This window comes from Physella acuta, unplaced genomic scaffold (assembly GCF_028476545.2).
Source record: "Physella acuta isolate Inbredline_101_S28 unplaced genomic scaffold, ASM2847654v3 ptg000322l, whole genome shotgun sequence".
Taxonomy (NCBI): Eukaryota; Metazoa; Mollusca; class Gastropoda; family Physidae; genus Physella; species Physella acuta.
This window is the reverse complement of record NW_026731841.1, coordinates 923,959-945,561: the sequence shown is the minus strand read 5'-3', so window position 1 is coordinate 945,561 and position 21,603 is coordinate 923,959. Positions and strand designations below refer to the sequence as shown.

General features: G+C 43.1%; 2 protein-coding genes across 2 annotated transcripts; both read left to right on the top strand.

The window, feature by feature from the left end:
• Nucleotides 1–1,323: 1,323 nt before the first annotated feature.
• LOC131940571 (uncharacterized) lies at nucleotides 1,324–2,964 on the top strand. The gene is made up of 2 exons (XM_059299264.1): nucleotides 1,324–1,367; nucleotides 1,515–2,964. Exon 2 carries the CDS (start codon nucleotides 1,553–1,555, stop codon nucleotides 2,888–2,890), a length of 1,338 nt encoding a protein of 445 aa, XP_059155247.1. The 5' UTR covers nucleotides 1,324–1,367; nucleotides 1,515–1,552; the 3' UTR covers nucleotides 2,891–2,964.
• Nucleotides 2,965–8,315: 5,351 nt separating this feature from the next.
• On the top strand, nucleotides 8,316–19,081 carry LOC131940573 (uncharacterized). The gene is made up of 2 exons (XM_059299266.1): nucleotides 8,316–8,855; nucleotides 16,924–19,081. Exon 2 carries the CDS (start codon nucleotides 16,925–16,927, stop codon nucleotides 17,369–17,371), a length of 447 nt encoding a protein of 148 aa, XP_059155249.1. The 5' UTR covers nucleotides 8,316–8,855; nucleotide 16,924; the 3' UTR covers nucleotides 17,372–19,081.
• Nucleotides 19,082–21,603: the final 2,522 nt, after the last annotated feature.

Genomic DNA, 21,603 nt, shown 5'->3' with positions numbered 1-21,603 from the left:
TGGCCATGTTATGTGTGTGGCCATGTTATGTGTGTGGCCATGGTGGTTGTGTGGTCATGGTGGTTGTGTGGCCATGGTGGTTGTGTGGCCATGGTGGTTGTGTGGCCATGTTACGTGTGTGGCCATGGTGGTTGTGTGGCCATGGTGGTTGTGTGGCCATGGTGGTTGTATGGCCATGGTGGTTGTGTGGCCATGTTATGTGTGTGGCCATGTTATGTGTGTGGCCATGGTGGTTGTGTGGCCATGGTGGTTGTGTGGCCATGGTGGTTGTGTGGCCATGTTATGTGTGTGGCCATGTTATGTGTGTGGCCATGGTGGTTGTGTGGCCATGTTATGTGTGTGGCCATGGTGGTTGTGTGGCCATGGTGGTTGTGTGGCCATGTTATGTGTGTGGCCATGTTATGTGTGTGGCCATGTTATGTGTGTGGCCATGGTGGTTGTGTGGCCATGTTGGTTGTGTGGCCATGTTATGTGTGTGGCCATGGTGGCTGTGTGGCCATGGTGGTTGTGTGGCCATGGTGGTTGTGTGGCCATGGTGGTTGTGTGGCCATGGTGGTTGTGTGGCCATGGTGGTTGTGTGGCCATGGTGGTTGTGTGGCCATGGTGGTTGTGTGGCCATGATGGTTGATTGGCCATGGTGGTTGTGTGGCCATGTTATGTGTGTAGCCATGGTGGTTGTGTGGCCATGGTGGTTGTGTGGCCATGTTATGTGTGTGGCCATGGTGGCTGTGTGGCCATGGTGGTTGTGTGGCCATGGTGGTTGTGTGGCCATGGTGGTTGTGTGGCCATGGTGGTTGTGTGGCCATGGTGGTTGTGTGGCCATGATGGTTGATTGGCCATGGTGGTTGTGTGGCCATGTTATGTGTGTGGCCATGGTGGTTGTGTGGCCATGGTGGTTGTGTGGCCATGATGGTTGTGTGGCCATGGTGGTTGTGTGGCCATGGTGGTTGTGTGGCCATGTTATGTGTGTGGCCATGGTGGTTGTGTGGCCATGGTGGTTGTGTGGCCATGGTGGTTGTGTGGCCATGGTGGTTGTGTGGCCATGGTGGGTGTGTGGCCATGGTGGTTGTGTGGCCATTTTATGTGTGTGGCTGTTACGTCCCTTACATGTCCCCTGCTTGTGTGTGTGTGTGTTGTGTGCTGGAACGACAGGTACCCTCCCTTTGGTGTATAGTTGTATCCCTTGGTTGAGTGTGTTTACAGGGAGCGAGAAGTGTTCACGTGAGGTGTGTCAGGTGACGGGTGTCAGAGCGTGTGCTAGTGTGTGAATCAGTTAGTTGTAGTGTGGCTGTGGACGTGGAACGTGGAACGTGGGGTCGAGATCTGGATGTGAAGTTGTGCTGTGGCTGTGGACGGGGAGACGTTGAGTATCTTGTTATTTTATGTTGTAGACTCCATTTGCTCTTTTATTATTCTTATTACTGTATACATTTATATTAAACATCTTATTGTTATTATTATATTTATATAGTGTTAGTTGTCTTTGTTTGTCGCTACATATATATATACCCTAGATTCCAGAACCCAACATTTGGGGGCTCGTCCGTTTAGCATGGCTACTACCAGGAGTGCCAGAAGACAGCTAATAAGTGATTTGAAGGAGGAGGGAAAGCTAATTGGGCTGACCGATGACAGTTTGGCGGAGTGGGTGAAGGAAGAGTTGAGGAGGGTGGAAGATGCGAAGGTCGAGGTTGTAGCAAAGGTATGTAACCCTGTACCCCGCTTGAGGGATGTGGCGGCGATGACGGTGGACGAAGACCTGGGTGCGTATGTGAGGCATTTTGTGAGTCAGGCAAAGAGACAAGGCATTGACCCCAAGGACTGGTCGCTCCTTCTGACGGACAAGATGAGTGGACAACTGAAGACTTTCCTCGTTGAGACGGGACTGAACCTGCATCATGACTTCGAGTCAGTAAAGGTAAAGTTATTCACGCACGCAGGTTTCAACGAGGAAAAGTATAGGGTCAGATTCCACCAGCTAGTACCAACACACGACGACATGAGAAGCTTCGCAGTCAACACAGAAGCCGCTTTGAGAGCGTGGGTCCAGCAGTCGGGAATAAAGGAAACGTTTGAGGACTTGGTGAACCTCCTGATAGTTGATCGGATGAAATCAGTTGTTACTGGTGATCTGTTGGAGAGGCTGAATGGTGCTGCTAAGGTAAGTGTGGAAGATAATCTTAAAGTTATTGACAACTATAAGAGCACTCAAAACGCTAGAGTAAACAAAACCCCTCCGTACGTCGCTGCTAGTTCGACAGCAGAGAGGATACCCTGGCAAAACAAGACACCGCGATCTCCAGGACGCCACACTTGTCCTTCCACGGAAGCAATTGTGTGCTACTCATGCGGGGGAGTTGACCATATAGCGGGAGTCTGTCATACCTCTAGCGAATCAGGTAAACGACAGGCACGACAAGCTGGTTTACAACCGATGCATGGTGTCAGCAAGGTCAGTCTGAGCAGTAAATGCTACACATGTGGACGTTATGGACACTATGCCAGGGATTGTCATAGCAATAGTAATAGCGGTTTTCCTTGGAGAAATAGGTCAGATAAAAGAGCGGTTGTGGAGTATGGAAACAACAAAAGACCTTATCGGTGCTACAAGTGCAATGAACAAGGTCATATTGCCAAAGAGTGCAGTAGGGATATAGATACAGGCGCCTGTTATAGCTGTAGAAAGCCAGGCCACATACAACGAAACTGTCCCAATGGGACCAGTGGAGCGAGCAACTGGCGTACTGAAAATGTACATCGACGGTCAGATGATCTCAAGTGTTATTGCTGCGGTGGTGTTGGTCACATATCACGGGTGTGTCCCACAGCTCAGCGTGATATGTTAGGAAATTTTTCCCTGCTTAAAGACTCGCATATGAGAGTGAGGTAAAGCACGAAATTTGGAGGCGTATCCTTACAAAGGTAGTGTCCTTGGTAAGTTTTTTGTTAAGATAATTTATTCAATCAATGTAAATTTTTCTGTTTTTTTTTACAGAAGCTGTGTACGATGATTACGGGCTGGAGATGATTAATGTAGTTAAAACGGCTATCGAGAAAGGAACTCAGTTTGATCGCCTTTAAGAAAAGATGACCATCTATGGCGACGTACGCATCTGCCGATGGGCCCTTACACTACAGGAAACAGCCTGTACTGTGAAACATATCAAGGGAACTGAGAACTTTGTAGCAGATATTCTATCACGAGTGTTTTACGACAACTAGTGTATATGATATTGAGAAATGTATTATTGTTGGAGTATAGTATGATTATGTTAAGGAATTTACTATTGAGGCATTATAATATAATTATATTGAGAAATGTTTGAGAAAGGTATTACTGATGCAGTTTAGAATGATTATGCAAATCAAATTTTTTATTGTGGCTTCTCACATGTATCTTCATAGGTTGAGATAGTCAGACCACAAGCTTGGTGCCCGGCCGGAGAAAACCATAGTCCACACTCAGGACCGAAATGTTAAAGCTGGATGCGAGCCACACTCTGGATCAAACTGTCCAGGCTGGATACAAGACACACTCTGGACCGAACTGTCCAGGCTGGATACAAGCCACACTCTGGATCAAACTGTCCAGGCTGGATACAAGCCACACGGTCAAAGCGAGGCGTCCTAAGGGCTGAAGAATACATAGTCGAGCTCGGGCACCAACAGTGGCTAATGGAACAAGAGATGTTTGATCTCTTTAAGGAAAAGAGATCTGAAGGTGGAGGGGAGGGATGTTACGTCCCTTACATGTCCCCTGCTTGTGTGTGTGTGTGTTGTGTGCTGGAACGACAGGTACCCTCCCTTTGGTGTATAGTTGTATCCCTTGGTTGAGTGTGTTTACATGGAGCGAGAGGTGTTCACGTGAGGTGTGTCAGGTGACGGGTGTCAGAGCGTGTGCTAGTGTGTGAATCAGTTAGTTGTAGTGTGGCTGTGGACGTGGAACGTGGAACGTGGGGGTTGAGATCTGGATGTGAAGTTGTGCTGTGGCTGTGGACGGGGAGACGTTGAGTATCTTGTTATTTTATGTTGTAGACTCCATTTGCTCTTTTATTATTCTTATTACTGTATACATTTATATTAAACATCTTATTGTTATTATTATATTTATATAGTCTTAGTTGTCTTTGTTTGTCGCTACATATATATATACCCTAGATTCCAGAACCCAACAGTGGCCATGTTATGTGTGTGGCTATGGTGGTTGTGTGGCCATGTTATGTGTGTGGCCATGGTGGTTGTGTGGCCATGGTGGTTGTGTGGCCATGGTGGTTGTGTGGCCATGGTGGTTGTGTGGCCATGGTGGTTGTGTGGCCATTTTATGTGTGTGGCCATGGTGGTTGTGTGGCCATGGTGGTTGTGTGGCCATGGTGGTTGTGTGGCCATGTTATGTGTGTGTGGCCATGTTATGTGTGTGGCTATGGTGGTTGTGTGGCCATGGTGGTTGTGTGGCCATGGTGGTTGTGTGGCCATGGTGGTTGTGTGGCCATTTTATGTGTGTGGCCATGGTGGTTGTGTGGCCATGGTGGTTGTGTGGCCATGGTGGTTGTGTGGCCATTTTATGTGTGTGGCCATGGTGGTTGTGTGGCCATGGTGGTTGTGTGGCCATGTTATATGTGTGGCCATGGTGGTTGTGTGGCCATGGTGGTTGTGTGGCCATGGTGGTTGTGTGGCCATGGTGGTTGTGTGGCCATGTTATGTGTGTGGCCATGGTGGTTGTGTGGCCATGTTATGTGTGTGGCTATGGTGGTTGTGTGGCCATGGTGGTTGTGTGGCCATGGTGGTTGTGTGGCCATGGTGGTTGTGTGGCCATGGTGGTTGTGTGGCCATTTTATGTGTGTGGCCATGGTGGTTGTGTGGCCATGGTGGTTGTGTGGCCATGTTATATGTGTGGCCATGGTGGTTGTGTGGCCATGGTGGTTGTGTGGCCATGTTATATGTGTGGCCATGGTGGTTTTGTGGCCATGGTGGTTGTGAGGCCATGGTGGTTGTGTGGCCATGGTGGTTGTGTGGCCATGGTGGTTGTGTGGCCATGGTGGTTGTGTGGCCATGGTGGTTGTGTGGCCATGGTGGTTGTGTGGCCATGGTGGTTGTGTGGCCATGGTGGTTGTGTGGCCAAAGATAATCTGGGCGTTTTTTACCAGTCACTTTCCCATAATGTATTTTTATTTTGGTGTCAGAAAATCTCTGTAGAAAACAGTTAATCAGAATGAGATTTTTCCCCCTACCCGTTTAGCCCCCCCCCCTATCTAGATACGCCTATGTTTAAAAAGGTCGAGCATAATGAACACCAAACTAAAATAGTGTGGCAGATTTTGCCAAGTTTTGACAATACTAACCAACTTGACAAAACTAACTTTTGCCAGAGTGACGTCACACTTCATGTTACGACAGTCTTCTGATCCCTCTGACCCACGTGACACCCATAGAACCCACGTGACAAACATATAACCTTCATGACCCCCCACGGGACCCACGTGACACGCAAAGCTCCCACTGACCGCGATTTGAAGGTCATCGTTCACACATTCAGGTTTTTGAGCGCGCGACCAACGCGTGCTGAGAGCGACTGGCCTTTTGGCTGTTTACTTATTTATTCTGTGCGGGAATAGAAGGCAGAGGGGTGGGGACAGAGGGGTGGGGGCAGGAAGGAGGGGTGGGGACAGACAAAGTTTCTTCCAGGCATCTCTTCGGGGGGAGAAAAGCCCCCCCCCCCCGAATTTTTTTTACCGCCCCCCCCCCCCCCCCCCCGAACGAAATGAAATTTATATAATTTATATAGAAAATATATACTTTTAACAGTGTCCGCCCCCCTGAAGAAAGTCTACCGCCCCCCCCCCCCGAAATTTCAAGTGCCCCCCCCCCCCTCCCCGGAGAAAAAAGTCTGGAACACTGGGGACAGAGGGGTGGGGGCAGGAAGGAGGAGTGGGGGTCCCCGTGCCTTAACGTTTAATAGCCGTGTATCTGATGACGGTAATCACGTGATGGAATTTCTCAGTTAGAAACTACACGTATGTGTGTTTGTGTGTGTAGATGTGTGTGCGCTTATGACACTTACTTTGGTTGTGATAGGAACAAAAGAACCAGAATAAACAACTCACGCCATTTAACCTTGACCTTTATGTTGACGGAAACGTTTTCTGGCTACTTCAGTCGCTGCTGACATGCGCATACAATTTCCGTTAGTTTCGTTTTGTCACCTGCCCCGCTTGTTGCCGTCTGCCTAGCTTGTTGCCGTCTGCCTAACGGGTTGCCGTCTGCCTAACGGGTTGCCGTCTGCCTAACGGGTTGCCGTCTGTTGAGCAATGCACGTTTGATTTCCGACCCGAACAACGACTCTAAATAGGGGGCGAGGGGGGGGGGGGGTTAACAAATCCGAGCAACGATCGTATTATGTCGATGGAAAGTGCTGGGTGTGGGGAGGTCTTAGGGTAGTGTATATTCAGTGGAAGGGGGGGGGAGGTCTAGGTGAGGTCCAGATGGTGTCTAGGTGAGGTCTCAGGTCTAGGTGAGGTCTAGGTGAGGTCTAGGTGAGGTCTAGGTGAGGTCCAGGTGATGTCTAGGTGAGGTCTCAGGTCTAAGTGAGGTCTAGGTGAGGTCTTGGTGAGGTCTCAGGTCTAGGTGAGGTCTAGGTGAGGTCTAGGTGAGGTCCAGGTGAGGTCTAGGTGAGGTTTAGCTGAGGTGTAGGTGAGGTCTCAGGTCTAGGTGAGGTCTAAGTGAGGTCTATGTTAGGTATGAATGAGGTCTAGGTGAGGTGTTAACATCTGAACTCAGTCGACCGTAACCACGAGATGCACCGGAAGCCATGTTCCGCTTGACTGAACACAGCGCGTGTAGAAGCGGAGTGCTGTGGAGAGAGCTAGTCACGCTTGAATAGGTACACTTTTTGTACGCTCATGTCGTTTGGTAGGCCAAACTTTTGTGGAATAAATGTTTAGCGGGATGATCGAAATATGAAATCGGTGAGGCCATTTTTTTTACAAGGGTTGTTAAGGTTTATTGACACTGGTCTTGTATTAAGGTTCAGTGGCGTAGCTAGGGGAGGGCGGGTGGGTTACCACCCCGGGAGCCCACCCCCGGGGGCGCCAAATTAAATAATTTGGGGTAGAAAATTAAATAATTCGCTCCTTCTAAGGCTCTATTTCTGAATTATACACAGGCGGAGTTTAAAAAATAATTACAGCTTGAGTTTAAGGACTTGCACTGTCTTGCACATCAATTATGTTACGCCAAAATAAAAGGTGTTGAGTAACACTTACTGGCCAAAAGCTCCCCCAACCTTTCTAAATTATGTGTAAGTGCGGGGCGCAAAATTAGTAGACACCGAGGGGGTCGGGATGGGTCGCTACGCCCCTGGTTGTCGTGACTCGTTAGTTTGAATTAAATGTTGTGTTGTTGTATCTCAACCATACACAGTAATTATGTGTGCGTGTGTGGGTGGGTGGGGGTGCGTGGGGGGGGGGGGATGGGTGGGTGGAGATGCGTGGGGGGTGGGTTAGTTTAGTGTAGGTTGTGAATTAGTGGTCGGATCGTGGGGGACGGGTGGAGGGGGACGGGTGGAGAGGGACGGGTGGAGGGGGCGGGTGGAGGGTGGAGGGGGACGTGTGGAGGGGGACGTGTGGAGGGGCGGGTGGCGAGACCTAATGAAGCAGTGTGGTGCTATGGGAGAGCTCAACATCACTCAAACTTAGCCGGCAGTGCCGGTCAATCGAGGCAACATTTCGACTACTGCCGGCTGCCGTGACATCTCTTTAATGCGATTTGTGCGTGTTCATTTGGCCTCAACAGTGAAATGATGAATCGTGTACTGTAGTCCGGAGTCACATGATCGCGATCATCCCTTTTCCCAGGGATTGTGGGTAAACCAAAATCTATTTTTAGTCCCTGATTTATTTGCTTAAAACAACAGCTAATTAGTTTTACTTGAATCCTCTGTGTTCCTACACATACAACATTTGTGAAACTTTTTCTACGACTTTTTTCAACTCCCCATGGAGCAGAGGCTAATTATTAAACCCGTACTGTTGTTTTTTTACCGTTTTTTACCCGTTTCGTTCCAACTCTCTCCAATAATGTTCTTGTTTTATAATATAAACTGCGCGTTAACAATTTGGAAAAAGTCCAATTTAATTTTTAAAAACCCGATTAGCTAATGAGCTCTTATACATTATTTTTTTCCCACTGGGCGAACACTAGTAACCAGAGTTCAACAACAACACGAATTTGTTGACACGATCCCCATGACAGTCCGCGGAGACATTCGTCTTTTTAATCACCAAATAAAACATAGAAAGCTAATGACGAAACGCGTCGATAGCTCCCCATGAAAGCTCTTTAGTCTATGGAGGTAAAGACGTTCAAAGCCAACTCTCGCCAACCCTCCCCACAGTTAACTTTTTTTGTCAGCCGACACTGTTATTAAAAAGTTGAATTGACAAGCGGAACAAAAGTCAATATTGAAGTCAGTAAAATTTATTTCACTCAGTGTGGAGTCGATATATTTCTTTCAAACGGAGTTCTCGTTCCTTGCGTCAATCAACTAGACCTCTTGCCGGTCTGTCTTTATTAGCTGCTCATGTATAGCGCCCCCTACAACTTGAAGTGTCTCAATACATGTAGCGGCGCAGACCCAAGTTAACCATAGCTTAGTCTAAGTACGTGGACAAGTAAAGGATACTTAGATGTGTATTCAATTTCTATGACGTCATTATGGAGGGACGTAAATGTAACAGGTGCTAATGTGATTGTCCAGTTGACTTTAAAACAGGTGTAAACCTGGTCCAGTTGACTTTAAGACCTGGGCCATTTCACAGTTCGGATGCCATTTTCTTCTTTAAGACCTTACTATAAGACAGGTAGGTCTATGTCTTGTTACAAGCTAGAGAATAGGTACAGGTGTAATGTTAACTTACTTTTAAATGCTAGGAGGTGATGGAAATTTAACTAGAAGTAAGAATAGTGTAATAATTGGAATATGTATTTTATTTCATCGTGCTGTCATTATTAGATGTCATTACTAGTCCACTAGTGGTCATTTGCTAGCCCATTTCTAGCTCATTAATAATTAACTACTAGTTCATCACTAACCCATTAGTTTTTCATTGCGTGTTCACTGCAACCCCAACACTAACCCAACACTAACCCAACACTAACCCAACACTAGCCCAACACTAGTCCAACACTACCCCAACACTACCCCAACACTACCCCAACATTAGCCCAACACTAACCCAACACTAACCCAACACTAACCCAACACTAGCCCAACACTAACCCAACACTAACCCAACACTAGCCCAACACTAGCCCAACATTAGCCCAACACTAGATCAACACTACCCCAACATTAGCCCAACGCTACCCCAACACTAGCCCAACACTACCCCAACACTAACCCAACACTAGCCCAACACTACCCCAACACTAGCCCAACACTAGCCCAACACTAGCCCAACACTAGCCCAACACTAGCGCTACACTAACCCAACACTAGCCCAACACTAGCCCAACACTACCCCAACACTAGCCCAGCACTAGCCCAGCACTAACCCAACACTAGCCCAACACTAGCCCAACACTAGCCCAACACTAACCCAACACTAACCCAACACTAACCCAACACTAGCCCAACACTAGCCCAACACTAGCCCAACACTAACCCAACACTAGCCCAACACTAGCCCAACATTAGCCCAACACTAACCCAACACTAGCCCAACACTAGCCCAACACTAGCCCATTACTAGGCTGTAACTTGTTAAATACGTGTTCATTATTAGCTTACTACTAGCCCATTTAAAAACGCATTGCTAATCAAATAACAGCTCATTACTGGTCCACTACTGGCTCTCTAACGGCCCACTACTCTACCACTACTCTACCACTACTCTACCACAACTCTACCACTACTCTACCACTACTAGTCCATCAACAGCCCATGTGTAATCCACTGCTAGCCCACACCTAGTTGAATACCTACAACCACGAGTTGACGCCCAACCCCACCAACCCCCACCGCTGCTAATCACATGACTACCTACAACCCTCCAACCCCCAACGCCACCAATCATATGACTACCTACAACCCCACCAACCCCCACCGCAACCCATCATATGACTACCTACAGCCCCCACCGCAACCAATCATAAGCCTGCTTTATTCTAGTCCTACCACCGATATTTGGTTTTAATTACACTCAGTATGGGGTTACATCAACTTTTAATTTGTTTTTTACTTATCAAAATATTTGGGCGTTACCTGCTTGTAATGGGATATTTTTTTTATTCTAGCCGCATACATTTTCACTGTAGGTCGCAAATAGATCGTGTGTTGTTGAATATTAAATTTAACACAGCTGTTTACGTCAATGTGATTAGCCTAAAGGTCACACTTTAAAAAAAAAAAGTCCCCATCCCTACACTTTAAAAAACAGCAGTCCCCGCAGGTATTATTATCCTTACCCCCCTAAGTCACACACATTACCCACACAGCGCCATAGAACCGAGGCTAAACTGCCGGGGTTCTCACAACCCCACCCAAACATTTGGACCTAGACTCAATCAGGTTTTAGGACCGCCCCAAACCTTCACACACAACCCCACACAAACCTTCACACACAACCCCACCCAAACCTTCACACACAACCCCACACAAGCCTTCACACACAACCACACACAAACCTTCACATACAACCCCACACAAACCTTCACACACAACCCCACCCAAACCTTCACACACAACCCTACACAAGCCTTCACACACAATGCCACACAAACCTTCACACACAACCCCACACAAACCTTCACACACAACCCCACACAAACATTTGGACCTAGACTCAATCAGGTATTAGGACCTCCACAAGCCTTCACACACAACCCCACACAAACCTTCACACACAACCCCACACAAACCTTCACACACAACCCCACACAAACCTTCACACACAACCCCACACAAACATTTGGACCTAGACTCAATCAGGTATTAGGACCTCCACAAGCCTTCACACACAACCCCACACAAGCCTTCACACACAACCCCACACACGCTTTCACACACAACCCCACACAAGCCTTCACACACAACCCCACACACGCTTTCACACACAACCCCACACAAGCCTTCACACACAACCCTACACAAGCCTTCACACACAACCCCACACAAACCTTCACACACAACCCCACACAAACCTTCACACACAACCCCACACAAACCTTCACACACAACCCCACCCAAACATTTGGACCTAGACTCAATCAGGTATTAGGACCTCCACAAGCCTTCACACACAACCCCACACAAACCTTCACACACAACCCCACACAAACCTTCACACACAACCCCACACAAACCTTCACACACAACCCCACACAAACCTTCACACACAACCCCACACAAACCTTCACACACAACCCCACACAAACATTTGGACCTAGACTCAATCAGGTATTAGGACCTCCACAAGCCTTCACACACAACCCCACACAAGCCTTCACACACAACCCCACACAAGCCTTCACACACAACCCTACACAAGCCTTCACACACAACCCCACACAAACCTTCACACACAACCCCACACAAACCTTCACACACAACCCCACACAAACCTTCACACACAACCCCACCCAAACATTTGGACCTAGACTCAATCAGGTATTAGGACCTCCACAAGCTTTCATACAGGTGAACCTAGTTATCAGACCAACTGGGTTTTTTTTATCATTACATTAATTGCATAGTCACATGGGTACATGGGCACTTTGTTTCTTGGTCAACCTCCACCAGAGCACATCTGATCTATCGACATCTGGAAATAAAAGCAGTTGAGCCACTGTAGGTCTCACGTGACGTCTGTTGAAATAAAAATAGGCGCAAACACGACGTGATGAGATACATGACGTCATAAAAACATGACGTCATGACTAACAAGACGTCATCAATAAACATGACGCCATCACTAACAGGACATTAGCATAAGCATGACGTGATCACAAACATGACGTTAATACACATTTTTGCAATATTGTATTGATAACACGGGATCGAATTACTAGTATCAACACAACGCTATAGATGTAATTTCAGTCATTAAATGAAATTTACATACTCGAGAATTGCAAGCAGTGTTTCTTCCAGACTTTTTTTCTCCGGGGGTTGGGTGGGGGTGGTGTGTGTGTGTGTGTGAGGGGGGGGGCACTTCTTGAAATTTTCGTGGGGGGGGGCGGACACTAATAAAAGTATATGTTCTATATAAATTCCATTTCGTTGGGGATGGGGGGGGGGGGCGAAGAGATGCCGGGAATAAACTCTGATTGCAAGTTTGAATACCAGATGGTAAAATTTCATGCTTACATTCTTACATAGACAATTCATGCCTTACATTCTTACAGAGATAATTCATGCCTTACATTCTTACATAGACAATTCATGCCTTACATTCTTACAGAGATAATTCATGCCTTACATTCTTACATAGACAATTCATGCCTTACATTCTTACAGAGATAATTCATGCCTTACATTCTTACATAGATAATTCATGCCTTACATTCTTACATAGATAATTCATGCCTTACATTCTTACAGAGATAATTCATGCCTTACATTCTTACATAGACAATTCATGCCTTACATTCTGACATAGATAATTCATGCCTTACATTCTTACAGAGATAATTCATGCCTTACATTCTTACAGAGATAATTCATGCCTTACATTCTTACAGAGATAATTCATGCCTTACATTCTTACATAGACAATTCATGCCTTACATTCTTACACAGATAATTCGTGCCTTACATTCTTACATAGATCATTCATGCCTTACATTCTTACAGAGATAATTCATGCAGATATAAATCAGCTTACATTCTTACACAGATAATTCGTGCCTTACATTCTTACATAGATCATTCATGCCTTACATTCTTACAGAGATAATTCATGCAGATATAAATCAGCTTACATTCTTACACAGATAATTCGTGCCTTACATTCTTACATAGATCATTCATGCCTTACATTCTTACAGAGATAATTCATGCAGATATAAATCAGCTTACATTCTTACACAGATAATTCGTGCCTTACATTCTTACATAGATCATTCATGCCTTACATTCTTACAGAGATAATTCATGCAGATATAAATCAGCTTACATTCTTACATAGATAATTCGTGCCTTACATTCTTACATAGATCATTCATGCCTTACATTCTTACAGAGATAATTCATGCAGATATAAATCAGCTTACATTCTTACACAGATAATTCGTGCCTTACATTCTTACATAGATCATTCATGCCTTACATTCTTACAGAGATAATTCATGCAGATATAAATCAGCTTACATTCTTACATAGATAATTCGTGCCTTACATTCTTACATAGATCATTCATGCCTTACATTCTTACAGAGATAATTCATGCAGATATAAATCAGCTTACATTCTTACACAGATAATTCGTGCCTTACATTCTTACATAGATCATTCATGCCTTACATTCTTACAGAGATAATTCATGCAGATATAAATCAGCTTACATTCTTACACAGATAATTCGTGCCTTACATTCTTACATAGATCATTCATGCCTTACATTCTTACAGAGATAATTCATGCAGATATAAATCAGCTTACATTCTTACACAGATAATTCGTGCCTTACATTCTTACATAGGTCATTCATGCCTTACATTCTTACAGAGATAATTCATGCAGATATAAATCAGCTTACATTCTTACACAGATAATTCGTGCCTTACATTCTTACATAGATCATTCATGCCTTACATTCTTACAGAGATAATTCATGCAGATATAAATCAGCTTACATTGTTACACAGATAATTCGTGCCTTACATTCTTACATAGATCATTCATGCCTTACATTCTTACAGAGATAATTCATGCAGATATAAATCAGCTTACATTCTTACATAGATAATTCGTGCCTTACATTCTTACATAGATCATTCATGCCTTACATTCTTACAGAGATAATTCATGCAGATATAAATCAGCTTACATTCTTACATAGATAATTCGTGCCTTACATTCTTACATAGATCATTCATGCCTTACATTCTTACAGAGATAATTCATGCAGATATAAATCAGCTTACATTCTTACATAGATAATTCGTGCCTTACATTCTTACATAGATCATTCATGCCTTACATTCTTACATAGATAATTCATGCCTTACATTCTTACAGAGATAATTCATGCAGATATAAATCAGCTTACATTCTTACATAGATAATTCGTGCCTTACATTCTTACATAGATCATTCATGCCTTACATTCTTACAGAGATAATTCATGCAGATATAAATCAGCTTACATTCTTACATAGATAATTCGTGCCTTACATTCTTACATAGATCATTCATGCCTTACATTCTTACATAGATAATTCATGCCTTACATTCTTACATAGATAATTCATGCCTTACATTCTTACATAGATAATTCATGCCTTACATTCTTACATAGATAATTCATGCCTTACATTCTTACATAGATAATTCATGCCTTACATTCTTACATAGATGATTCATGCCTTACATTCTTACATAGATAATTCATGCCTTACATTCTTACATAGATAATTCATGCCTTACATTCTTACATAGATAATTCATGCCTTACATTCTTACATAGATAATTCATGCCTTACATTCTTACATAGATCATTCATGCCTTACATTCTTACATAGATAATTCATGCCTTACATTCTTACATAGATAATTCATGCCTTACATTCTTACATAGATAATTCATGCCTTACATTCTTACATAGATAATTGATGCCTTACATTCTTACATAGATAATTGATGCCTTACATTCTTACATAGATCATTCATGCCTTACATTCTTACATAGATAATTCATGCCTTACATTCTTACATAGATCATTCATGCCTTACATTCTTACATAGATCATTCATGCCTTACATTCTTACATAGATCATTCATGCCTTACATTCTTACATAGATAATTCATGCCTTACATTCTTACATAGATAATTCATGCCTTACATTCTTACATAGATAATTCATGCCTTACATTCTTACATAGATAATTGATGCCTTACATTCTTACATAGATAATTGATGCCTTACATTCTTACATAGATCATTCATGCCTTACATTCTTACATAGATAATTGATGCCTTACATTCTTACATAGATCATTCATGCCTTACATTCTTACATAGATCATTCATGCCTTACATTCTTACATAGATCATTCATGCCTTACATCCTTACATAGATAATTCATGCCTTACATTTCTTACAGAGATAATTCATGCCTTACATTCTTACATAGATCATTCATGCCTTACATTCTTACATAGATAATTGATGCCTTACATTCTTACATAGATCATTCATGCCTTACATTCTTACATAGATCATTCATGCCTTACATTCTTACATAGATCATTCATGCCTTACATTCTTACATAGATCATTCATGCCTTACATTCTTACATAGATCATTCATGCCTTACATTCTTACATAGATAATTCATGCCTTACATTCTTACATAGATCATTCATGCCTTACATTCTTACATAGATAATTCATGCCTTACATTCTTACATAGATCATTCATGCCTTACATTCTTACATAGATAATTCATGCCTTACATTCTTACATAGATAATTCATGCCTTACATTCTTACATAGATAATTCATGCCTTACATTCTTACATAGATCATTCATGCCTTACATTCTTACATAGATAATTCATGCCTTACATTCTTACATAGATAATTCATGCCTTACATTCTTACATAGATAATTCATGCCTTACATTCTTACATAGATAATTGATGCCTTACATTCTTACATAGATAATTGATGCCTTACATTCTTACATAGATCATTCATGCCTTACATTCTTACATAGATAATTGATGCCTTACATTCTTACATAGATCATTCATGCCTTACATTCTTACATAGATCATTCATGCCTTACATTCTTACATAGATCATTCATGCCTTACATTCTTACATATATAATTCATGCCTTACATTCTTACATAGATAATTCATGCCTTACATTCTTACATAGATAATTCATGCCTTACATTCTTACATAGATAATTGATGCCTTACATTCTTACATAGATAATTGATGCCTTACATTCTTACATAGATCATTCATGCCTTACATTCTTACATAGATAATTGATGCCTTACATTCTTACATAGATCATTCATGCCTTACATTCTTACATAGATCATTCATGCCTTACATTCTTACATAGATCATTCATGCCTTACATTCTTACATAGATAATTCATGCCTTACATTCTTACAGAGATAATTCATGCCTTACATTCTTACATAGATCATTCATGCCTTACATTCTTACATAGATAATTGATGCCTTACATTCTTACATAGATCATTCATGCCTTACATTCTTACATAGATCATTCATGCCTTACATTCTTACATAGATCATTCATGCCTTACATTCTTACATAGATCATTCATGCCTTACATTCTTACATAGATCATTCATGCCTTACATTCTTACATAGATCATTCATGCCTTACATTCTTACATAGATCATTCATGCCTTACATTCTTACATAGATCATTCATGCCTTACATTCTTACATAGATAATTGATGCCTTACATTCTTACATAGATCATTCATGCCTTACATTCTTACATAGATCATTCATGCCTTACATTCTTACATAGATCATTCATGCCTTACATTCTTACATAGATCATTCATGCCTTACATTCTTACATAGATCATTCATGCCTTACATTCTTACATAGATCATTCATGCCTTACATTCTTACATAGATCATTCATGCCTTACATTCTTACATAGATCATTCATGCCTTACATTCTTGTTGCAGAATGCAAGCATTCAAAGTTGAGACAATGGCACGAGGCTACTTCGACGAACAGGCGAGGTTCGAATCCATGCGGCACCACGCCAAGAAGGCCCAGATCCTGCAGAAACACGAGGACCTGCGCAGGAAGTGTGAGAGGCAGGTTCGAACCTTCGCACGAGAGGCCAGGTACGCCACGTCCCGGCTGACCATTGGCCAGTCCACCCACCTGAAGAGGATGTGCCAGCTGGAGCAGAGGGAGGCGGGTGCCAGACGGGGCGTGGGGGGCGGGGACAACTCGGGGAGCCCCTGCAAGACACACGTGACCAAAGCGGAAGTGCCGAGTTTTCACGCTAAGAAGAGAGGCGTTTTGTTGTTTAGGATTGAGAAGAGGGACGGACACAGTCGGTACATAAGTCAGGCCAACAATTCCCCGCTACATAAGTCAGGCCAACAATTCCCCGCTACATAAGTCAGGCCAACAATTCCACGCTACATAAGTCAGGCCAACAATTCCACGCTACATAAGTCCTGCTGAGCTACACGATCATGTGCCAACTGTCCAGCAAATGTTATATCATAAGGGAGAAAATCATTGTCCTTACAGTCATGCTAACTTAATATCAAAAGAGAGACAATATATGCCCCTAAAAAAGGGAGACACTATATGCCCCTACAAAAGGGAGGCACTATATGCCCCTACTAAAGGGAGGCACTATATGCCCCTAAAAAAGGGAGACACTATATGCCCCTACAAAAGGGAGACAGTATATGTCCCTACAAAAGGGAGACAGTATATGTCCCTACAAAAGGGAGACAATATATTTCCCTACAGTCCAGACATCACAAGGATGACAGAAGCTGCCCCAGATATACCGGGCAGACAGGCAGCACCACACAACACTATTGCCTTGTTTACAAAAACATTTTATAACTTTTCACACTATACAGGTGTTGATATAAACTTTTAATTGGTGATATAACATCACAAATGATGTGCCACCACCAGAAAAGATGTGACACCTTCACAAAGTGTGAGTGAATGATGTGGGATGTCTTGATGTTCAGGAGTCGTGACAGTTCTCTTGTTCATACTGGATACTTTGTGTGATTTAGTGTGTGTGATGGTGCCTGATATTGAGTGATGTGTGATTTGCTTGATTCTTGTGTGATTTTGTTTGTGTGATGTTACCTGACATTGAATAATGTATGATGATGTAACATGAGTGATGTCATTTGAAGTATGACAGTTTCAAGTTGTGCGATGTGCGTGTGAGATGTTGTTGAAGTGTGAGATGTGTGTTATGTGTGAGATGTGTGTGATGTATGAGATGTGTGATATGTGAGATGTTGATGTTATTTCTAAGTTTATGTTGACGGATGATGTTTCTGCTGCCTTCTTTAATGCTGAATTCTCGTGAACTCTTCGTCCGGCCACCAAATGCCGGTCAAATTATGCCGGCCCCAGCATGCCGGCCCCAGAATACCGGCCACAGTGCCGGTCACAGAATGCCGGCCACAGTGCCGGTTTCCAGCCACCTTGATGGAATTTAATATCGAGTCACAAATAACTTATTGATTTTAACATGACACCGATGTCTGCATCGGGCAGTCAATAACATTCAGCAGATCGATAAACGATACAACTTCGATCTGATCGATGATTCATACACATTCGATCAGCAGATCAATGACCCATACACATTCGATCAGCAGATCAATGACCCATACACATTCGATCAGTACATCAATGAACGATACACCTTCGATCAGCCGATCAATGACCCATACACATTCGATCAGCCGATCAATAAAGATACACCTTCGATCAGCAGATCAATAAAGATACACCTTCGATCAGCAGATCAATAAAGATACACCTTCGATCAGCAGATCAATAAAGATACACCTTCGATCAGCCGATCAATAAAGATACACCTTCGATCAGCCGATCAATAAAGATACACCATCGATCAGCAGATCAATAAAGATACACCTTCGATCAGCAGATCGATGATCCACTCTGCGATCATGCGATGGTTGACACTGGACAACACTGAACTGTTGTGGTGATGGGGAAGTTCAAATAATCAATCGAATCGTGAACGTGTTCAATTCTAATTAGTCTAATTAGTGGTGACCTTGGGTGTCTTGGGCACCAGGAAGTTGAGAAAGGTCCCAATAGAGGTGGGTCGGGGGTGGGAGGGGTGGGGCGGGAGGGAGGAGAATGTCCTCTTGAAACTTCTGGGAATCATTATTTACACTGTCCTCCATTCATCTTGCTAAGTTCAAACTCTCCTATAAACTGTGCATCATTGGTTAAATAAGTTTGTTCAAACATAATGTATCTGTAACACTATTTTGTAAATAATGAAATTTCATATGTAAACATTTATATTTTTTTTACTTGAAATCAATAAATCAATACTGAATGTCGTCTTACATTGTAGTTTGTTTAATTATGACAGCCGATATAATACCACCAACAATGTAGCACGACTATAATACCATCAACCATGTAGCACCACTATAATACCACTATTTTACCACCAGCCATGTGGAACCACTATATTACCAGCGCTACTTAAAATAGCATGTTATGGACATAAAGACGGCACTATAGGCCTGAATTATTCACCATCTGATGCTGGTATATTGGCCTGAATTATTCACCATCTGATGCTGGTATATTGGCCTGAATTATCCACCATCTGATGCTGGTATATTGGCCTGAATTATTCACCATCTGATGCTGGTATATTGTCACATAAAGGTGGCACTATTGGCCTGAATTATCCACCGTCTGATGCTGGTATATTGGCCTGAATTATTCACCGTCTGATGCTGGTATATTGGCCTGAATTATTCACCGTCTGATGCTGGTATATTGTCACATAAATACGGCACTATTGGCCTGAATTATCCACCATCTGATGCTGGTATATTGGCCTGAATTATTCACCATCTGATGCTGGTATATTGGCCTGAATTATTCACCATCTGATGCTGGTATATTGGCCTGAATTATTCACCGTCTGATGCTGGTATATTGGCCTGAATTATTCACCATCTGATGCTGGTATATTGGCCTGAATTATTCACCATCTGATGCTGGTATATTGGCCTGAATTATTCACCATCTGATGCTGGTATATTGGCCTGAATTATTCACCATCTGATGCTGGTATATTGTCACATAAAGGTGGCACTATTGGCCTGAATTATCCACCATCTGATGCTGGTATATTGATTCACCATCTGATGCTGGTATATTGTCACATAAATACGGCACTATTGGCCTGAATTATCCACCGTCTGATGCTGGTATATTGTCACATAAATACGGCACTATTGGCCTGAATTATCCACCGTCTGATGCTGGTATATTGGCCTGAATTATTCACCATCTGATGTTGGTATATTGGCCTGAATTATCCACCGTCTGATGCTGGTATATTGGCCTGAATTATTCACCGTCTGATGCTGGTATATTGGCCTGAATTATTCACTATCTGATGCTGGTATATTGTCACATAAATACGGCACTATTGGCCTGAATTATCCACCATCTGATGCTGGTATATTGGCCTGAATTATCCACCATCTGATGCTGGTATATTGGCCTGAATTATTCACCATCTGATGTTGGTATATTGACCTGAATTATTCACCATCTGATGCTGGTATATTGATTCACCATCTGATGCTGGTATATTGGCCTGAATTATTCACCATCTGATGCTGGTATATTGGCCTGAATTATCCACCACCTGATGCTGGTATATTGGCCTGAATTATTCACCATCTGATGCTGGTATATTGGCCTGAATTATTCACCATCTGATGCTGGTATATTGGCCTGAATTATCCACCATCTGATGCTGGTATATTGGCCTGAATTATTCACCATCTGATGCTGGTATATTGGCCTGCATTATTCACCATCTGATGCTGGTATATTGGCTTGAATTATTCACCATCTGATGCTGGTATATTGGCCTGAATTATTCACCATCTGATGCTGGTATATTGGCTTGAATTATTCACCATCTGATGATGGTATATTGGCTTGAATTATTCACCATCTGATGCTGGTATATTGGCCTGAATTATCCACCATCTGATGCTGGTATATTGGCCTGAATTATTCACCATCTGATGCTGGTATATTGGCCTGAATTATTCACCATCTGATGCTGGTATATTGGCCTGAATTATCCACCATCTGATGCTGGTATATTGGCCTGAATTATTCACCATCTGATGCTGGTATATTGTCACATAAAGGCGGCACTATTCGCCTGAATTATTCACCATCTGATGCTGGTATATTGGCCTGAACTATTCACCATCTCATGCCGGTTTATTGTCTCAAGCTTGAATACCTGAGTGTAAACAAATGCCACGTGACCAGAATTTATTCAACCTTATGTTGATCTAATGCGAGAAGATGATCAAACTTTCCCTTTGGTGATCGATTTGGGGTCAGAGAAGGGCTATCAATATTAGGGTGGGGCTCTCTAGGTGGGGTTGTCTGGATGGGGCTGATTGTGTGGGGCTGTTAGGGTGGGGATGTCAGGGTGGGGATATTAGGGTGGGGATGTTAGGGTGGGGATGTTAGGGTGTGGCTGATTGTGTGGGGATATTAGGGTGGGGATGTTAGGGTGGGGATGTTAGGGTGTGGCTGATTGTGTGGGGCTGTTA

What these genes read in the sequence shown, in the direction of transcription:
- LOC131940573 (XM_059299266.1), top strand. Translation starts at nt 16,925, where the DNA reads ATGCAAGCATTCAAAGTTGAGACAATGGCACGAGGCTACTTCGACGAA.
- LOC131940571 (XM_059299264.1), top strand. Translation starts at nt 1,553, where the DNA reads ATGGCTACTACCAGGAGTGCCAGAAGACAGCTAATAAGTGATTTGAAG.